Source organism: Canis aureus, chromosome 22, assembly GCF_053574225.1.
Source record: "Canis aureus isolate CA01 chromosome 22, VMU_Caureus_v.1.0, whole genome shotgun sequence".
NCBI lineage: Eukaryota > Metazoa > Chordata > Mammalia > Carnivora > Canidae > Canis > Canis aureus.
The window spans coordinates 46287123-46308256 of NC_135632.1; the positions used below are offsets into that span (position 1 = coordinate 46287123).

The following is a 21134-nucleotide window of genomic DNA, read 5'->3' on the forward strand; positions in this document are numbered from 1 at the left end:
TAGGTTCAGTTTCCATTCTGTTTTAAGGAAAATGAAATTCCAATGAGTTTGATGATTTATCTTCCAATACAAAAGCAAATTAGAAGAAAGCAAGTTAAAAGCCTCAAAGTAGTCTGCAGAGAGAAATGGTCTTTGTGAAGGAAGAGTTAGAAAAATGTTAGATTCAGATACAAGATCCAGGAGAGCACATCAATGTGGAGTCATTGGTAGGATGAAAAAAAAACCTCTGCTATATGCATAAAGTTCAATAACTGGTGTTCAAAATGGTAATCCTGAGTAATTTGGAAAAGTAAATTACAAAAACTATATAATTGCTTTGAAGTTTACCAAGCATTTGCAGCTCTGTTATATGTGAATGAAATTCCATGTGGCATATTCTGCTTTTGAAAGCAGGGAAACGTGAACCAGATTACAGTAAGATTTGCAAGCAAAATTCTCAACTGGGAAATGCCTGGCATATCAGAGGACATGTCCTCTGTTATCAGGAAGGCTTGACTCTCTGGGATGACTCCTTTCCTGAGTATCCTTGTCTGATAAGGTTTCTTGGTGCTACTTTGAGATGAAAAGAACACATTTCCCACAAAATTCGAAATTCCAAGAAAATGCTTCTGGAACAAAAAGTGGTAACTAACTTTGCAGAGTAGTAATAATGTTATCAGAAAATCAGTCCTAGCATTTTTCAATCATAAATTTAATTTAGAAGACTGCATTTGTATCATGTGATTTTTTAAAAAGATTTTATTCATTTATTCATGAGAGAGAGAGAGAGAGAGAGAGAGAATGGCAGAGACACAGGCAGAGGGAGAAGCAGGCTCCATGTAGGGAGCCCGACGTGGGACTCCAGGATCATGCCCTGGGCCGAAAGTCGGCGCTGAACCGCTGAGCCACCCGGGAATCCCCTTATCATGTAATTTTTTATTGTTATTTTTCTAAGGAACTTCATCTCAAATTTCTTAATAAAAGTCAGTAGGAAAATATTGTTCAATGAGATCCAATTTATAATTGGGTTTTGTACATATATCTAAGGCACATGAACCCCACATGAAGAAACTTTGGTTTAATATCTTCTAAAAAGATGATGTAGTTAAAGAAATCAATTTGAAAATCTCATTAAGCTTATTAAACTTCAGGGTGGAGACTTCCATTGTGCTTTCAGAGTAAGATTAATGGGAGAAGGGAGGAAACAGACTTCTGAAACTATTTCAGAGATAGTAACTATTATTTACCAGAGAGATTCCTTGACTGAGGAAATTATTTGAATCCAAGGTCTTTCCCCTTGTCCCTTACCTGGCTTATAGTTCTATGGAGAGATGGTCTATGCTTATGGAAGCCAAAAATCAAAGTATTTATTTGTTGGATGACTCTGGCCCTTGTGGTGATCCTCTTGTCATATGAGATATGAATGTAGATCATGGTGACTGACAACCAAGCCTCATAACTAGTGGTCTTCTGATAATCTCCATGGCCCAAGCAACACATCAGAGAGGAATTTTGGTGAAGCAGTGAAGTTCATGATCTTGATTTTTGATGACTTTGTACCTCCTTCCATCCTACATCTTTTTTTCTTCACTGTTAGCATCAGCTCTATGATCTCTTGCCTTTTTTAAAAAGATTTTATTTATTTATTCATGAGAGACACAAAGAGGCAGAGACATAGGCAAAGGGAGAAGCAGGCTCCCTGAGGGGGGACCCCAGGACCCTGAGATCATGACCTGAGGCAAAGGCAGACACTCAACCACTGAGCCAGCCAGGCGTCTCTCTTGTCTTCTTGTCCCACCCTTTGGGATGTTCCCTGTCTCTGTGTTTCTGGCTTTGATCTTGGAATTGCTGCTCAATTACTCTGGCCATTCACTCTGACAGTGGAGTCTCTGGCCAGGTAAGGGTTCTCCTGGTTGGACCCAGCCTCCACCCCTGTGCAAGTTCTGTGAAGACAGCTCTCTGTGGAAGAACCAGACACTTTCCCTTGTCTTTGAAAATCCTCTCATGCTTGCTTTTTCCTCTTCCTTTCCATTTCCCCTCTGCATTTTCTTTTTTTTAAGATTTATTTATTTATTTATTCAGAGAGAGTGAGAGAGAGGCAGAGACATAGGCAGAGGAAGAAGAAGCAGGCTCCATGCAGGAAGCCCGATGTGGGACTCGATCCCGGTCTCCAGGATCACACCCCAGGCTGCAGGCGGCGCTAAACCACTGAGCCACCGGGGCTGCCCCCCTCTGCATTTTCTTAAGACTGGATTGCCCACCTCCCTGGTTTAGGTTCTCTTCATGTCAATTCATCTTTCACTTCACTGCTGCAAGGTTAATGGATCCTCTTGTCTTCACTATTCAAATCTAATACCCTTTGCCCAGCTTCTAAGATGTTCATCTGACCTCAGTAACTTCCCTGTATGCAGAGTAAGTCAAGCCAATCATATCATCTCTATCTTTGAAAGGTCATCCATGAGATTAAATTCATGTCCTATGTTTCTGAAGTTTACTGTGACTGCTACCCACTCACACCTGCATAAGGGCTTCATAGATCATGAAAGGTTGTGCTTCTCCCTTTAGCTTTTTTAGGAAGCATCCTGGTTCTTCTTTGTACCTCACACCTTTCTCCCTCACACCTACAAATAGCACATTCATAGCAAATCTCATTGGTTCTACTTTCAACATATATCCTGAAACTTATGACTTAACTATTCCACTAACTAGTACCTGGCCTAACACAGCATTCCCCCTAACCTGGTTACCACAGCTTTCTAACTGGCCTCCTTACCTCCATTGTTGCTATGCTATAGTCCCACTATAGATAGTAACCACAGAAATCCTTGTAAAATATGAACCACATACTAGATCCACTAGTATGGATCCACTTCCTCCTGGGCTTTCTCAAGAGGTGTTCTCTCAAACTGAGGGCAAAATCCAGATTCCTCAGCATGGCCATCAAAGGTTCATGCCGGTGCTATCCATAAGAATGTTCTATGATGATAAAAATGTTCCATAATCTATGGTGTCTAATGTAGTAACCACAAGCTACAGGTATTATAAGAATTTGAAATGTGGATAGTGTGACTAAAGAATTGAATTTTTAATTTTAAGAAATTTTAATTAAGTAGCCACACATGGTTAATGGCTACCATATTGGACAGTACAATTCTAGTCCTTGGATTCTTTAGAGGTCTAGCTTTCTGGACACAGGAACAAGCACCCGAGATATCTTGTTGCTCCTCAAAAATGCAAACTTGTTCGCAACTCAGGGCTTTGCCCAGATCTCTCCCCTACTCTCCTCTTAACTTTGATCTTGAAATGACAGCTCATACCCTTGCTCCATTCCAGTCTCTGACTCAAGTCACATTTTCATAGAATCCTTCATTGATCACAAAAGTAAAATAGCTCCTCATGCTCCCTGATTCCACACTATACTCTTCTTTGTAGCTTTATCACTGCCTGAAATCATATGCACTTTTTTCAACTTGTTTGTTACCTGTCTTCTCTATACTTTCGCCAGAAGTGTGGGTATGGAGTAGGTGAGAAACTGGCTTTAGGCAGTGCTAAGGTTTCTCTAGGTGGTTCTGAACAAAGGGATAGATGGGCAAGGGAGTTCAGGGTGTTTGTAAGGGAGTGATTACAATCATGATAATAAGGAAACTGAGAACCTAAAGTGGGTGGGAGACAAAGGAAAGGTGGTGAGCTCCCCAGTTTATGTATTTTATACATGGGCGGGGTTGAAATAGTTTTGGAGTAGAGGTATCAGAAGGAATTAGATGAAAGCTGCCAGCTAGTGGTCACAGAATGGAGAGCCTGCAAGGGAGATTCTGGAGATGATATGACCACTACATATACAAAGTCCTGGGAATGACCACGGAAGTGGGTGGTGATGTGCAAGAAAATGGAAGACAAGACCTTAGGAGGAGAAAAACTTAAAGTCTAAGAAGCGGAGTATTTGGAAGAGTCACCTGCAGTGTATGAACATCACCAACAATTAGGGCAGGAGTGAAGTTGGAATGAGCGAGAGAGGGCCTGGCTCTGCCATCATGGGGCACAGAGGGACTCGCTGGGGTTGGCAGCTGACTGTGGATGGTAGTAATGGGAGGAGGAGTCTGACCACATGGATTTTAAAGCTGTGAGTTTCAGAGGAGGAGAGACAAGAGTCTGGAAGCAGTAGTGAGGGTGCCTCCCCAACTACCTGGCCCATGGAGGGAAAAAAGAGCCACTGCCTGGGATTTTGCTGAAGAGTGAGCTGTAGAGGGTAGACCTGAGGATGCTGACCCTGGGGAGGGTGGATGGCACACTGCTGGATCAGCAGATGTGCATACTTGTGTGGAGGGCGCTGTGAGAGGACAGGGCTGTACAATCTTATGCTTCTGGTGACCAATATCACTTGGTAAGAGGGGTTGTTGGGATTCTTTTCCAAGTTCTCCACGTTACCCTGTTTTGAGAAAACTGAGAGTGTTGGAGATGGAGGGAGGGGATGTGGAGGCCCTGCTAGAGGCACATGGACCTCTATTTTTTTTTTTTTACTCCTTTTCCTCATGTTGGTTTGGAAGGCAAAGAACAGTGGCTTTCCTGGGAACCCAAGATATTCTGGATCCCTCCTGACCTCAGTCTCTGACCTCAGTCCTCTATGCTGTGGTCACAGTTGCTGTCAGATCTGAGGAACACATGTTGACTGGAACATCAGCTATGGGGCCATTACCAAAAGGCAGCATGGACAAGCTGCATTTTCAGATCAATGAAGTACCCTCTGGGGGCTGACAGATATCTTATCATTTGTCTACCTGCTGCCAAGCAACCTCTCTGCTCAGACCCCCTGGGGGTCATCGAGGATGACTCTTGGTTTTCTGGCTCGGTTGACTTCATGGATGATGCTCACCCATGGATGAGAACACACAAAGAACTGGGCTGGCATTTGAGTTGAGAATGATGAGTTTGGCTGAGAGTAGGCTGAATTTAAAAATGTACGGAAGGCATCAAGAAAGGCTGTCCAAAATGCAGCTGGATCTATCAGTCTAGAGCTCAGATTTGTGTTGGATTCAGATTTGGAAGTTACCTGCTGGCAGGTGGAATTAAAATACGTAACATGTCCCAGTGGAGATGCAGAGAATGAGAAAGACTTAAGGCTGACAATAGGATGCGGGAGAAAATCAACATTTGAGTGACCGCTGGAGGAGGAAGTGAGAGCCCAAAGGACCAGAGAGGAACTGTTCCAGCAGCAAGAAGGAAATCAATGGAGTGAGAGGCTTAAGGAGGGAGCACTGGTGTTTAACTCTCCTGATTCCAACCCAGACCTAAGGGGCCAATGCTACATAAATACAGAGAAGTACAAAACATGGTGTGCACAGCAGAGAGTGCATGGGAACCCCGCTAGAGAAGTGAGAATGAGAAGAGACTGAAGAAAGGTCCAGGGCTGTTTTACAGTAATTCATCCAGAGATGTTATTAAGATTTTAAGGGAAATGAATAATTTTACGGAAAAATGCAAATTAGCAAACTTGAGTCATGCCAATTTGTAAAAAGAAAAGGAACAGAATAATAAAATAAAAAATGTTTTCAAAATTTCTTTTAAAATAGGTGTAAGACTAGATTTTATTGCCAGTTTTTTTTCAAACATTAAAAAAGGGGATCTGGATTCTACAAATTCTTCCACAGGAAAAACAAAAACAAAACAAACAAAAGCACCCATGGAAATCTTCCCAAATTGTTTTTATAAGTTGGCATAACCTAAAAAATCAAATCTGACCAAGAACACAACGTAACAGTTATAGAATAATCTCCCTTATGTATATAAATGTAAAAATAATAAAGTATTGGCAATCAAATGCTAGCAGTTTATTAAAAGAAAATCCTCATGGCCAAGTAGGACCTTTTCCAGGAATGTAAGAAAAGTTTAATATTAGGCTATCTATAAATATAATCCATCACATAAGGAGGCCAAAGGACAAAAAAAAAAAAAAAAAAATCACATGATTACCTTGATACTTGCCAAAAAGTCATTTGAAGCAATTCCACATCCATTCCTGATGGAAATTCTTAGTAAGCTAAGAACATTACCCATCTTAATACAAGAAAGGCTGTCTCAGTTTAATTGTGAACATGAGTGGGAAGTCTGGAATTTGTATAGAAGGAGATCTTAAGGAATGATTTAGTTGGAAATGGATTTGTCTTGAAGTTAAATTTGCAAAGCACCACCTTATGTTTCTCAGGCTGAAATGTATAAATTTGCAGTGGGTTGATAAACAAGAGAGTTAAGGCCACCTCTTAGCACCAACACTGTACAATAAACACTTATAGAGAATGTACACTTAGCAGGAAAACATTGTTGGCACTTAAAGTAAGCTAGTTTGTCACTCAGTACCTCCACTAATATTTACCATACTTCGGGAGCTTTAATGCAATAAGCCCCTCTCCCAAACCTACTCTACTCCCGGACCTCCAAAAATGAGAATTATATTTAGAGAGGGGAAATTATTATTGCAGGTATTATGATGATCTAATAATAATAGCTAATGTTTACTTATTATGTGCCAGGCACTGTGTTAAGCACCTAGCATACACTAATTAATTTAACCCTATGACAATGCTGCAGAAGGGTGTTATTATGCTCACTTTACTGAAAGCATAGTGGAGCTCAAAAAAGTGAATGACAGGGAAGCTTAGTAAGTGGCGTCCCAAAGTGACACCGTTGGATTTGAACACAGCTATTTCTGATTCCAAAGCCCATGCTCTGAACTGCTTAGCAGCACTATTTCTTTATTGATGAATAAGAAACAGAATCTAGAAGATCTTAGATTATAAAATTAATACAAAGCCAATTTCCTATATGTCAGCTCTCACCACTTAGAAAATATAAAAGAGATGGTTCTTTTTTTTTTTAAGATTTCATTTATTTATTCATGAGAAACACAGAGAGAGAGGCAGAGACACAGGCAGAGGGAGAAGCAGGCTCCGTGCAGGGAGCCTGATGCAGGACTCGATCCTGGGACTCCAGGATCACGCCATGAGCCAAAGGCAGATGCTCAACCACTGAGCCACCCAGGCATCCCTAAAAGTGATGGTTCTTAAGTGTAACCTAGAGTATAAAACACCCTGACAATAGCTACCAGAAAATTGGGCAAAAAGTATTTGAAGAAAACTCACAAGTGTTTATAAGTGTCATAAAAGGCATGTCAATGCCTAACTTATCCATGACTATGCTCCTGGATAAGAAATCCCATTACTAGTAAAGATTTCACTGAAATGATCTTAAAAGTTTCATGCAGTTACTTTCAAAATATTATTTTTATAATTGATAGAAAAACAAAAAGGTGTGCAGCTAAATAAATAAAACTCCCAGGAGGGTAACTGTATTACCACTTATCTATTATAAAGCTACAATGATTAAAACATTATACTAGTAATGCCAAAGTACTGTATAGTAATACATGCAAAATCATTAGAATATAACAGATGACTCTAAAGGAGAACCTAGTACGTATTAGCATTTATTACATAATTGATGTAATATTTCAAATCATTGAAAAAAGAATGAATTATTCAAGAAATAGTTTTAGAAATACTTAGTAATCATTGGGAAAAAACTAGAGTTCTCCCATACCACATAACACCAAAAATTCAAGATGGATTAAGGTGATAAAAGTAACAAGTATATATTAAGGATCTAGAGAAACAAACAAGTTAATATTTATCTGCTTCCAGGATGGGGAAGACCTTTCTAAATATAAGTGGAAAAAAAGAAGCCAAAGCTAAATAAATCTGAGACATTTAACAACATAACAAAAGAAATCTTCTATATTGAAAATGTCATAAAATCAAAAGCAAATTTCAGTCTGGGAAAAGGTTAGCAACATGTATGAAAGATCATGGTTTTAATATTTATAAAGAAGCTTTAAAAAATCAATAGGAAATGGATGAATGTTCTATTAAAATAGACAAGGACATGAACAGATAATATGCAAAAGAAAAAGACAAATATTTTTTAAAACATAAAAATTAATACATAATTATAATTATGTATAAAAACATAAAAATTAATACATAAATATAATTAAAACATGTATCTTTGTCCTTCAAATGTTCTGATTTGAAAGACTATGATACTACAAGTTAATAACCAAAAAACTCAAGCAGCCTGGTTAAAAAAAAATGAGCAAAAGCCTTGAATGGACATCTCTCCAAAGAAGATATACAAATGGCCAATAAGCACATGAAATGATGCTCAACTAATCATTAGGGAAATATAAAATAAACACCATGATAAGATAGCATTTAACATCCATTAAGATAAAAAAAAACAGAAAATAACAAGTGTTGGAGAGGATGTAGAGAAACTAGAACCCTTGTGTATCTTTTTATTATTATTTTTTAGAACCCTTGTGTATTGCTGCTGTGTGTCTAAAATGGTGCAGCCAGTGGGGAAAGCAATATGATGATTCCTCAAAAAAGTTAAAGAATTACCATAAAAATAACAATCATGCTTTGTCATATACCTGAAAGAAATGAAAGCAGAGACTTGAACAGATACTTCCATACCCAAATTCATAATAGTATGTTCATGATAGCCAAAAGGTGGAAGCAACCCAAATGTCCATTGATGGATAAATGGATTTAAAAAATGTCATATATCCATATAACGGAATATTATTTAGCCTTAGAAAAGAAGGGAATTCTGAAAAATACCAAAACATGAACGAACCCTGAAAATTTGTTAAATGAAGCCAATTACCAATATTATGTGATTCCTCCGATATGAGGTACCTAGAACAGTCAAATTCATAGTATCAGAAAATAGATTGAGGGTTGTCAGGGGCTGGGGGCAAAAGGAGATGGAGAATAACTGTTTAGTGGTTATAGAGTTTCAGTTTGGGAAGATGAAAAAGTTCTAGAGATGGATGGTGGTGATGACTGCACAACAATGAAAATGTATTTGTCATAGAACTGTACACTTAAAAATCGTAAAAATGGTAAATAGTACATTATGTATATTTTACTATAAACTAAAAAAAAAACTAGGGAGATTGGATTTTGATGCTTAAATAGAGTGGAGACTTGAAAAAGAAAGAATGAACTAGAAACAAATTTCTCACCAATTCGGGGTGATGATAAAGAAATCTTAGCATAGCCATAAAGTAGAAAATATACACATACATATATACATATTTCTTGTGAATTCATAATCACAAATCTGCCTTCACACAGATTTGAAGCTTAAACTTCTACAACACAATTTGGTCTGAAACCCCCAAACTGAAAAATTAATATAAAATTAGGTTCTCAGCTAATTCCCTGGGATACATGCATGCAGAAGCAAACACTCTTGAGTGGTATAATTTATCAGAAGAGCAAAGGTGGCAGTGAAGTACAATCCTGAATCTTGACCCCTACCTCACACCCTACCAAAAAAGCAATTCCAAGTGGATTGTAAACCTATGTGTGAAAGGCAAAACAATAACATTTCTAGGAAATAATATAGGAGAATATCTTCATGTCTTTGGGGTAAGCAAAGATTTCATAAACAGAACACATAATTCCCTAACAACCACAATATAACCATTAGTGGGAGTATGAATTGGTATAATTACTTTGGAAAGCTGACAATATCTATACATATGCCCTACAATCCAGCAATGTTGCTCCTAGGTATACGTCCAACAGATGTGCCACAAGAATATGTATAAGAACGATCACAGCAGTACCACTTACAGCAGCCCAAACCAAGAAACAATTCAAATGTCCATCATCCGTAGAGTAGTAAACAATGAACTATTCACACAGTGGAACACTAGACAGCAATGAAAATGAGAACTGCTATATGCAGTGGCGCAGATGAATCTAATACTGCTATATGAAAGACGGCAGGCATGAAAGGGTATACACTATATGATTCCATGTATATAAAGTTCAAATAACTGAGATTAATTTATGTTGTTAGAAGTCAGGATATTGTTTACCTTTGGGAAGGCAGAGATAGAAGGGCATCTAAAGGAGTTTCTGGGGTGCTGGTAACATTCTATTTCTTGATTTTTGCATTGGTCACAGATATTTTATAATGCATGCACTTTTTGGTATGATGTCATATTTCAATAAAAAGTTTACTAAGAAATAAAAAGCTAGGGTATAGTCTTTCTTGAGGGCACTGTGTCAATGAGAATAAAAGCCCTTAGAAATGTTTTTATCTAGACCCAGCAATTCCTCTTCCCATGAAATTAGTCAGAAATATCATCAAATGCTTATGTATTAGGATGTAAATTTTAGTATATTTAGGTATGTGAAAGGTAAGAAAGAATCTAAATATACACTCAAAAGGGACTGCTAGAATAGATGTGGTATAGCAATAAAGTAGAATATGATACCATTTTGAATATTCATGTTATTGATTATCTAATAATATAAGGAAACTTTATGTATAACATCAGGTGGAAAAAATCTACAGCATGCATTTATATATACACTATCCAATTTTGTTTTGAATGTATGTATAAAGAAAATGTAAATGAAAGAAAGGCAGCAAGAAACATAATCATCCTTCTCTCCATGTTGTGTGACAAAGAAATGTTTTCCAGGTTTCTACGTTGAATACATATTATTTTTATGATTATGAAAATTGCTTAATAAGGGCATAGCTACCCTTGTAAATCCAGCTGCATCTGAGGAATGCTTAAGATTATTTGGTAACATGGAGATCAACAGCCAGTCACTATTGGTAGGGCCATTTCTTTGGACTGAATGATAAATGGGAAAGGGAAAGATGAGAGTAATTACGAATAATTCCTTCAAGTACTGTTGTTGGAAAGAAGAGGATCTTGGCAGTCTACAATTCTTACTCAATTCTTATTCTCTACTTAACTGCTTTGACAGTCTATACTCTTATAGTCTAAATCAGTGTTTCTCAAACTTGTCTGCACAATGAAATCACTAAGGAAGCTCTAAAACAACACTGATGCTTGGGACCCTCATTCAGAGATTTCCATTTAGTAGTCTAACCAATGGACTGGACTCCCCAAGGGATCTGGATTGAAAGCCAAGGTTCCATTTTCTTTCATCTTCTCCCCTACATAGAAGTTAAATTCCTTATCAAGTAAGAGCTTCACATATATGTACAAGATATGCTGAGCATGAAGTTGACACTGAATAAACAGTTGCTGATTGGTGGACACAACACCTCTCTGGGGGTTGCAGAGCACATCCACAAGGTTAAGAGATTTTTTACTCCCTAGCCTAGACAGTGGTCCAGATTGAGAGAGAACCATCCAGGAATGAGGAGGCCCCATGGTCCTTGGCTCCTATGTGCCACTGGGTGGCTTATATCACTCTCAAAATTGAGGCCACAGGCTGGTGAGTCTATGGCTTATCATTCTGCAAAACAGGTAAGGTGAAAACTCGTTGCAGTCAATAGAATAAGTAAAGTCCAAAGGGAGGAAAACTCAGTTATACTATTGGAATATCAGTTTTGGTTACTGAAATGATTCCAGTGATGACATGTGGGGTTGGCTAGTGATAAAGTCATCTAATGTGAAACAGGAAGAGAAAGTAAATATTTATATTTACTTTTTTTAAAATTTTTATTTATTTATGATAGTCACACAGAGAGAGAGAGAGAGAGAGGCAGAGACACAGGCAGAGGGAGAAGCAGGCTCCATGCACCGGGAGCCCGACGTGGGATTCGATCCCGGGTCTCCAGGATCGCGCCCTGGGCCAAAGGCAGGCGCGCCAAACCGCTGTGCCACCCAGGAATCCCAAGGGAAAGTAAATAATGTTACATGCTTACTAATGCTTACAACATATTAAGTCACAGGCCTTACAAAAAAAACATGTCAGCTGGGTATTAGCATCCCCATTTTAAAGATTAGGAAGCCGAGGCTGACAGAAGCTAGCCAACTCGCCCAGAATCAGAGGGCAACCGATAAGATCTCAACTCTCATCAATTTGACCTTGAAACCTATAATCTCTCCACAACATCAAAATGTGACCTTGTGTCATGGAAGTGATGTCAAAGGGCATCCACACTAAACCTTCATATTAGACCCTAGTAAGAGTTCTATGCTGTCAGTAAGTCAGTAGGAGAAAAGATATTCATTGACATAAGGGATGCTGAAACATGACATTTTTCTTAGTATTCAATAGTCTCTGTCAGCACTTAAAAAACAAATGAGGTTGTGGTCTTTCTGGAATAGTTAGTGGAAAGATAGATGGATGAAGTTCAACAGTGGCTTTCTCATTCTTTGAGTTCAACTAATTTTATGAAAAAGAAAACCACATAAACTACATTACTACTTCTGTTTACAGGAACATGCCCTGAGGAAATTGTAGGGTGGTATCCAATGTCCAAGAGAGTGTTCTTAAATAGAAGTACTGCCACTAACAATCTGTGTGATTTTAGACAAGTTATTGCCTCTCTCTTGGCTTTGATTTCCTCAAGAGAGAAAAGAGAAGACATTTAAGTGAACTTTGAGGGCTATAGATGCTTTATCGATCTGATATAAGCTATGGATCCCTTCCCCAGATGTTGCACATCTGCATGTAACTGCACAATTTTGAATGCTCATTCTGGTTGTTTGTGGATCTTCCAAAGACGGTTCATGGACCCCCAGAGAATATACTGACCCTTGACTGAAAACAGCTGGAGTACATATGTGATAATGGAACTGTAGTCATGCTTGCCAAAAAAAGCCCTTATCTTTTAGAGATGCAACCTGAAATATTTATGGATGAAATCATTTGATGTCTGGAATTTGCTTTAAAATGATCCAGTGTATTTGAGGAGGGATGGTGGTGGTAGTGGGGGATAACAGATGAAACAAGATCACCCATGAATTGATCATTGGTGAAACCAGGTGTTTAGTTCCATGACTGTTCTCTATACTGTTTTCTCTACTTTTGTGTATGTTGAAATTCTCCGTACTAAAATAAATTTACACAATAGAAATCAGCCATAATTTAAAAAATACTCTGAGTAGAGTAGATGATCTCTACTGTTTCCAACTCTAATAATCTATGATGTAGCATTCCAAAGAATCTGCAAAGGAAATGGACTTCTGGAAACATGTTATGGGCAATGAACCATCTTCCTTTTCTCCTAATGGACTCTCTGGACTAAAGGGTTTATTGTAGCTCCCTTTTTCAGATATTTCTGTGATGTAGACTTAATTCTTTCCATAAATATATTTTTGGAGGAAGAGTAGCAAAATCAAACACAAAGAATCTACACAAATATTGGTCTTTAGTCATTTCACATGTGGCTCAATTTGTTTTCAAAGATTTCTTAAGAAAAGACCAAAATACTGCTGTAAATGACTTTGAGTGACCTGTGAAATACTTGGTTGGGATGTTAGGGGAACCAGAAGAGAGTGAAACAGCACACAAACATGACAGATAAAGGGCTGGGCACCCAAGCTCTGCTGCCCAGGGCTCTGTCCTAGCTGAACAAACTAGCTATGTGATCTTGGGCAAGTCACCAACTTTTCTGAGCTTCTACTTCCTTATTCATAAAATCAAAGACACAGGCAATTGCCCTCATAGGATTACTGTGAAGAATCAAGTCATACCTGACATACAGCAAGCACACTTTCAGTAGATGGTGACCAGAGTTCCTTCAACTATGTAAATATAAAAATAGATCTTACAAAAAAGATGTACGATACAGATCAAAATGTTATCAGTAGTTGACTCTGGATTGTGAGCCAATGGATCATTTCCCCCCCTTTATTTTTGCCTGGGCTTTTTCAAATTTCTACAAAGAGTATTACCCTTATAATCAGAGAATAAAAGTCTTTTAGAAGGTAATTTTAAAAGTCTTTCTTAACAAAGTTTAGTGCTCAGAGAGGCATAACCCATGTGGTATTTTCACAACCAGACCATGTCAGAGGAGTGAGGTGGAATACACTAATGCCTTGTGCACACTTTCTTTACTATGGTCTCATCTTCAGGATGGAAGATCCCTATTAAGCAGTGAGCTTCAGATCTGGCATTCCTGGTGTGGAATAAATAGAGCCTTCTTCTTTTCCTGTTTCATGCCCTCCCACCCCCCTACTACATATTCCTCCATACCAGCAGCTGGGCCTTTTTGAGATGCTTGGAGCCCTTTGAGAATATCACCAATGCTATGCCATAAAAATTCACATCCAGGCACACTATTTTGCATTCAATTTCCTGGGCTTCATGGCCCACCCCTCACCCTCCAGCCCACCTCCACTGATTAAGAATACCTAAGCCATGGCAGATTTCTGAACACACACTTTAGGCATGTAGACCACTTTGAGAAAAATTGGCATGTACAAATTTGAAACCATAGTCAGATAAATCAGTGGATAATTATGGGTATTACATATGTAGTTTTTGCTCTGCCAAAGAATTTGCATCAGGATATCTATAAATAGCAAACCCATATAGTGTGTTTAAATCATGCCTCTGTATTTGCAAATGCTAAGCCCTTTCCAGAACACACCTACTGCAGAGCAACAAGCCCAATTCAAAAAGTTTAGTACCAGTTTCACTCACTAGTTTTGCTACTTTCATTTACAGTCCACTAGATCATCTTTGAAATGGTCACTAACCCATACCCCTTAGGTGGCTGGTGGTCAATGATAGACAATGATGAGATGACCAGAAACTTCTAGTTGGAGGAGAGGTGGTATGAGTGTGCAGGTTATGAGACAGCTTTGGAGTGGATTATCTGTGGTAGGGTGGATCCCCTTTATCTCGGGAAGGAGAAGACTCCTAACTCTGGGAAAGGAACAAGGGGTGGTAGAAAGGGAGGTGGGTGGGGGGTGGGGGTGACTGGGTGATGGGCACTGAGGGGGGCACTTGATGGGATGAGCACTGGGTGTTATGCTATATGTTGGCAAATTGAACTCCAATAAAACACACACACACACACACACACACACACCAAAAAAAAAAAAAAAAAAAAAGGGAAGGAGAAGGGTAAACACTGATTGAGTCCTTACATTGCACTGGGTCATTTCACGTATTCTTCACAGAATTCTGGAAGGAGAGGCTTCTGCCCCCATTTCCAACTGAGTTTTAGAAAAGTTAACATACATGCCCCAGATCAGACACTTATCAGGAAAAAAAAAAAAAAGGTAAAATAAAGACAAGACAAAGCTCTTTTTGATGGTTAACTTCCATAGGCTGGGATGTGTACAGTGCCCATCATCACTTAAACTAAGAGCCACTTAGCTGTGATTTTGATCCTTGCTGCTTTGGCGATGGCTTCTAAGGATGGATGTAAACGGATAGAGGGAGGGGGCTTTTCTTTCCTCCATCTCACCTGCCCTCCAAACTGGCACCCCCCTCCTGTTCCCTCCCATACAGGAACTGCTGGCATTCCAAAGATGCCTGGGGAATTCACAAGGATCTCTGTATAAAGAGCCAGGGGCCCTGCACTTAAAAAAATCCATATAACCACCAACTCCATCTCATGATTTTCACCCCAGGCTAAGAGGCCATTCAGCATGTCACTGCGAGCAGCCACAATTTACTCGACCTTCTTTCAAGATTTCCAAACATGTGCCTGGAACCCACAAGAGCTTTAGAGGACGTGGAGCGGTGGCAGGAGAAGTGCTGCGAGGCTGGCTTTGTGTATGCGTGTTGGTGTAACTCAGAAAAGCAAGGGTAAGTTCTCCAAGTGTTAACTTCCACGAGAGGAACCTCAACTTTCTCACGAATGCGGCTCTTCCCTTTGCTTAGCTCTTCTGAAGCCAGGGGTGAGCCCGTTAATAAAGCAGAGTCTCGGGGACCTCTGTGATACGGACATCGCTTTGCTGGCCACAAGTGGCTGGCTTTTCTGGGGGTGTATCCATCGCTACCACACTTCATCCTCCAGAAGCCGCCTGGCACCTGCACGTGCTCTGGGCACCCGCGGGTTGAAAGCTCACAAGCAGCCACCGGCCGCCCGGGAGAGCAGTGCCTGAGCCCGGGGGTGCGCACTCGCAGCGCGCGCCCGCGGGGAGAAGCCGGCGCAGCCTCGGGTCTGCGTGGGCAGCAGGCTGGGTCCACGCTACGCGGTCCAGCAGCTTTACCGCGAGTCCTGCCCGACCTTCGGGGTTCGGGGGCGCCGGGGCCAACCCGGAGCACGTCTCTCCCGCCTGCGCCGGCGCCAGTGCTGGGGGGGCAGGAAGGTGGGGGGAGAAGGGCAGGAGGAAAGTGAGCTCCCGGTTCTTGGGGCAAGTGTGCGCAGTACCTTGGATTCCTGGCTGCCGGCGGATGCCGGAGAGGGCGGCTGCTGGGCGCTCGGCGCCTCCTGGGGCAGCCCGTCCACGCCGTCCTCGCGGGCGCCGCTCGGCGGGATCATCGTGGCGGAGCGGGACCGGTGTGGGGCTCCGGGGGGAACCGCGACGCTGGCCTTCCCGCCGCTCGGGCTGGCTCAGCCGCGGGTCCCAGGGGCTCCCATCCTTTCCCCGCCGCCCGCGCGCCCTCCCTCGGCCTCGCCGCCGCCCCTCGCCGGCCGGAGCGCGGGCGGGACTGGCAGGCGGCGGCGGACCGGCGGCTCCGGAGCGCTCGCGGGCCGCGGGGGAGGCGGGGCGGGGCGGGGCGGGGCGGGGCGGGGCTGCGCGGCCGCCGCCGGGAGGGGAGGCGAGGGCGAGGGCGGGGGCGGGCGGGGGGCGCGGGGGTCCGGCCCTGGGGGCTGCGCCTCCGCCGCCCGCTCGCAGCCTCCGCCTCGGCCGGGGGTTCCCAGGAGGCGCCGTGGGAGGAAGAGAAAACCCCGGCGGGGTTCAGCCAGGAGGGACCACCTGCAGCACCTCCCTCGCTGCTCCCCCTAAGGAACAGCGACTCCAAGGGAGACAGTGACTTAGCTAAGCTATTTATAGGGCTCAGTGACGGAGAGCAGGGAGAGCTGGGGTTCCCCTGCTTGGAAGCGCTCCGCGCTCCCCCGTTCAGCTTTGGACTAAAGCAGAGGCAAGATGCAACGAGGCTCTGTCCCTGTTTTTGTGCTGAGCCCGCTATGCTTTTGACCACGTTTAATCCTCACGGCCAGCCTCTTGGGCTGGGCAGCATCGCTTACATTTTATAGATGAGGAAACCGAGATTCTAGGAAGGCTAAGTCACTTACTGTAAGTCATTGAACTGTAGAAACAGTGGAGCTGGGATTGCAACCCATCTTGGCCTCAAAATCCATGCCCTTTGGACGCGGAAGCCTCAGATGGTGGGCGGCTCTGCATGGCTGAAGGGCCAGCTGGGTGCTGCTGTACAGCGAGGAGTTCAGGGCTGCTCACGGAGGGGCAGGCCGGTCAGCCCGAATAGAACCTTTGCAGACATGGAGATAAAGGGACGGAACGAGCCGTTATTTTCTGAAGACACAACCTCAGTGTGCAGGGAAAGGAAATCGATCTGGATATTTAAAAGATCTTATTCTTCATAAATAACAAATACTCTCTCCCTTGTCTAACAGAACGTTACAACCTTATGTTCCAGATTTTCCTGATTAACTGTACGTTTTTCAAGGCCAGCTTCATGAGTATGTAACCTGTGCAGTCTCACACAGGACCTGTACTTGGTTTGATCCTCTTCTGTCACCATCTTGAAATTCTTTTAAGTTTTTTTTTTTTCAATTGTAGTTTAGTTGATATGCAATGTTACATTGGTTTCAGGCGTACAACATAGTGATTCCACATCTCTATTCATTATGCTCTGCTCACCACAAGTGTCGCTACCATCTGTCACGATGCAATGCTATTACAATACCGCTGACTGTATTCCCTGTGCTGTATCTTTCATCCCTGTGACTTAGTCACTCCATAACTGGAAGCCTGTCCTCCTCACTCCCCTTCACCCTTTTTGCCCATCATCCCAACTCTCTCCCCTCTGACAACCACCAGTTTGTATTTATGGCAACCACCAACTCTCTATATTCATGGCTCTGTTTGAAATTCTTAATAATATTTGAACAAAGGGCCCTGCGTTTTCATTTTGGACTGGACTCCATGAATTACATATCTAGTCCTGCATGTTTGCCTTAGCTCATGTCCTTTGGAAAGAACCTATTACTCTTTCTATCCTGGACATCAGTTGAAAGCTCCTGTTCTAAGTGCCAGGCTCTTAATGGGCATTTGGCTCTCAGAAAGCTCCAAATACCCTAGTGGCCCTTACCTTCTCATTTGACCTGGCCAGATTGTTTAAACCCAATGGCCACAGCTCTTTCCTCCTCAAAACCTAATTCCTAATTGCTTAGTGGATACAAAATTCTAACAGCCAAAATTACCATAGCTACAACCAGAGCACATAATGACAGGGGCAACAGTTTCAACACATCTTTATCAAGCATCTATTCTGTACCAGACATTGTGCTAGAAAAGAATGATAGAAATGATAGAATGACAGAAAACATAGATAGCTTCAGACTTTGTGCTGGAATGGAGAGCCTGGTGAGAGACAGAGATAGATATTAATTAAATCACACAGACACAGACACATTCACAGAGATTTTATGAACTGTGGCAAATAAAAGTATAGGAATCTAATGAGTATGCACAATGTAAGGACTAATAAGTGTATGGCCAGAGAAGGATCTTCTGAGGAAATGAAGCCCCCCCAGGGTTAAATAGACAATTCCAATCTTGGTGGACAAGCACATTGTGACTTAAATACAAGGAATTTTTCATCTTTGGATCTTATTTTATTTTATTTAGAATTGAAGGGCAGCTGTACTATCTCACTTTTATTTTAGTAAATGCTCAGGCTTTCATTCTGTGAACTTTGTCTTCTTCTAGAGCCATTTGTAGGGAGATACTTTCAAGACTATTTAAAAATTTTAATTGCCATACTTACGAAAGGTACAAAAAAGAATAGCAAGAAAGGAAGAGAGAAGATAAGCAGGGTGACCAGGGAATGGGGAACTGACAAGGATAAAGGAGAGACGGTCTCAATAAGTTGGTTCTCCATGTCTGATGCTTTGAAGTCATTATGAGTAATGAGATATATGAAGGGCATGGGGTTTAACAATTAAATTGATGATAATAATCATTGCTAACCTGCACTGGGCTTCTTCTATGTTTGTAGGCATTTTCTATGTGTTGTTTCATTTAATCTTTTATTTAATGAGATAATCATGCTAGGTTTTACCAGTGAATGTGGGAACAGGGACTTGGACTCAGATATATCCCACTTCTGAGCCAAGTTTTGACCACCCTGTCCTGCTGCCCCTCAAGCAAATGTGAACCAAGATCTGATGAAGAGCCTGCAGGCTTTAAAGGGAAGATTGATGCAGACTGAGAGCCAGAAGCTTAAGAGATGCATAGGGAGAGTCCTCAAAGAATGAAGACTTGCCACCTTTCTTTATCCTAAGAGTGAATAATCACCAGATCTGCATTATGGAAGTGATAGACAAGAAGTCAGGACAAATATGGCAGGAGGCACCAACCGCTGCTGTTCAATCTATAAAGGAGCATTGGGAATGCCAGCCTTAGTTGTCACTTCTGGCCTTCTTGCCTGAGGGACTTGCATGCAAGCCAGAGAAACACAATGCTTTGTCCAGAGTCCTACAGTAACAACACCAGCCCCTACTTTGAGCAACTGTTGATGCCAGATTGCAGTCCTCACAACAATTCCAGACTCATCTCTCCTCAGCATCAGTCATTTAATTTGGAGACTCATATTATCAGAGTGAATGAGATCCAGTTAAGGCATCCTTAACCTGTTTTTTGAAGTGCGATTAATAATAATGATGGCAGCACTAATAGTAGGTTATATTTGAAGTGCACTATTTGACTGCATTGAAATGATGTCCAAGCTGGAGGGACCTAGAAAAGGCAGCCCCTTAAGGCTAGTTTCTGGTTAAGATCTGCCTCTGTTCTGTAATGAGCACATTTGCGGGCTGCTTCTAGTTGGTTATAACCTCTGGGAGACGGACGGGGACTTGAGTCTTTACATTTAGTGAAAGGGCCATGACCCTAAAGTTCAAACATCCTGGCTCTTCTACTTAAAAGCAACAAGATCTTAGACAATTAACCTGATCTGCCTCAGCCTTGGTTTCCTTGAGTCTAAAATGAGATAATGATCCCTACTTCATAGAGTCTTTGTAAGGATCAGAGGATTAAATGCCTGGTCAAAATTAGTCTCATACTATTAATTATTATCATCATCATCATCATCATCATTATCATTAGTTGTATGCTTTTGCTCAAATATATTCGCTTTGAATTGGGTTTTCTGTTCATCACAGCCAAATGGATGCACAATGTCAAAACAGTTGCATTTCTATACGCTGTTAGTGAAATAGCAAAAAAAGAAATTAAGAAAACAATCCCATTTACATTTGCACCAAAACTAATAAAGTGCCTAGGAATAAACTTCACCAACAAGGTGAAAGACTGTATTCAGAAAACTATAAAACATGAGTGAAAGAACTGAAGATGACACAAATACAGAAAGATATTCCGTGCTCATGGATTGGAAGAATCAATATTGTTAAAATGTCCATAGTACCCAAAGTAATCTATAGATTCACTGCAATCCCTGTCAAAATACCATCAGCATTTTTCACAGAGCTAGAACAAACAATCCTAAAGTGTGTATGGAACAACAAAAGACTCTGAACCACCAAATCAACCTTGAGAAAAAAGAATAAGCTGGAGGTATCACATTTCTAAAACTGTTAATAGTTCCTACCTGGAAACTGCAGGTGTGACAGTTATGTGGAATTTCTTTCTTTTTTTTTATAAATTTATTTTTTATTGGTGTTCAATTTGCCAACGTATAGAATAACACCCAGTGCTCATCCCGCCAAGTGCCGCCCTCAGTGCCCGTCACCCAGTCACCCCCACCCCCCGCCCTCCTCCCCTTCCACCACCCCTAGTTTGTTTCCCAGAGTTAGGAGTCTTTCATGTTCCGTCTCCCTTTCTGATATTTCCCATTCATTTTCTCTCCTTTCCCCTTTATTCCCTTTCACTATTTTTTATATTCCCCAAATGAATGAGACCATTGGAGAAGGACAAACATTATATGGTCTTATGTGCAATTTCTTACAGATTTTGGTCCTTTGATTAGTAATCAGCATGTGACTTTACATATCCTCTTCTATCGGTTGAGGGTAATAGTTTAAGAGACATGAGAACCCCTTCACCCTGCCCTTTTCTTTTTTTCTCAAAACGCCTGGTCTGTTCTTTTTACCAGTGTTGCTGTTTGTTGCCATTTCCTGAATGTGAGAATCCTTTACCGTTTTTCCCT

General features: G+C 41.3%; 1 protein-coding gene across 4 annotated transcripts in view; it reads right to left on the reverse strand.

The window, feature by feature from the left end:
- STAC (SH3 and cysteine rich domain) overlaps window positions 1-16424 on the reverse strand; it is a 148303-nt gene extending 131879 nt beyond the window's left edge. For 2 of the 4 annotated variants that reach the window (XM_077865875.1, XM_077865874.1), the window contains exon 1: window positions 16153-16424. In XM_077865875.1, coding sequence (XP_077722001.1) covers window positions 16153-16263 — 111 coding nt within the window. In that variant the 5' untranslated portion in view covers window positions 16264-16424. The remainder of the gene's footprint in view (window positions 1-16152) is intronic. The other 2 variants (XM_077865877.1, XM_077865876.1) reach the window with 1 other exon arrangement.
- Window positions 16425-21134: the final 4710 nt, after the last annotated feature.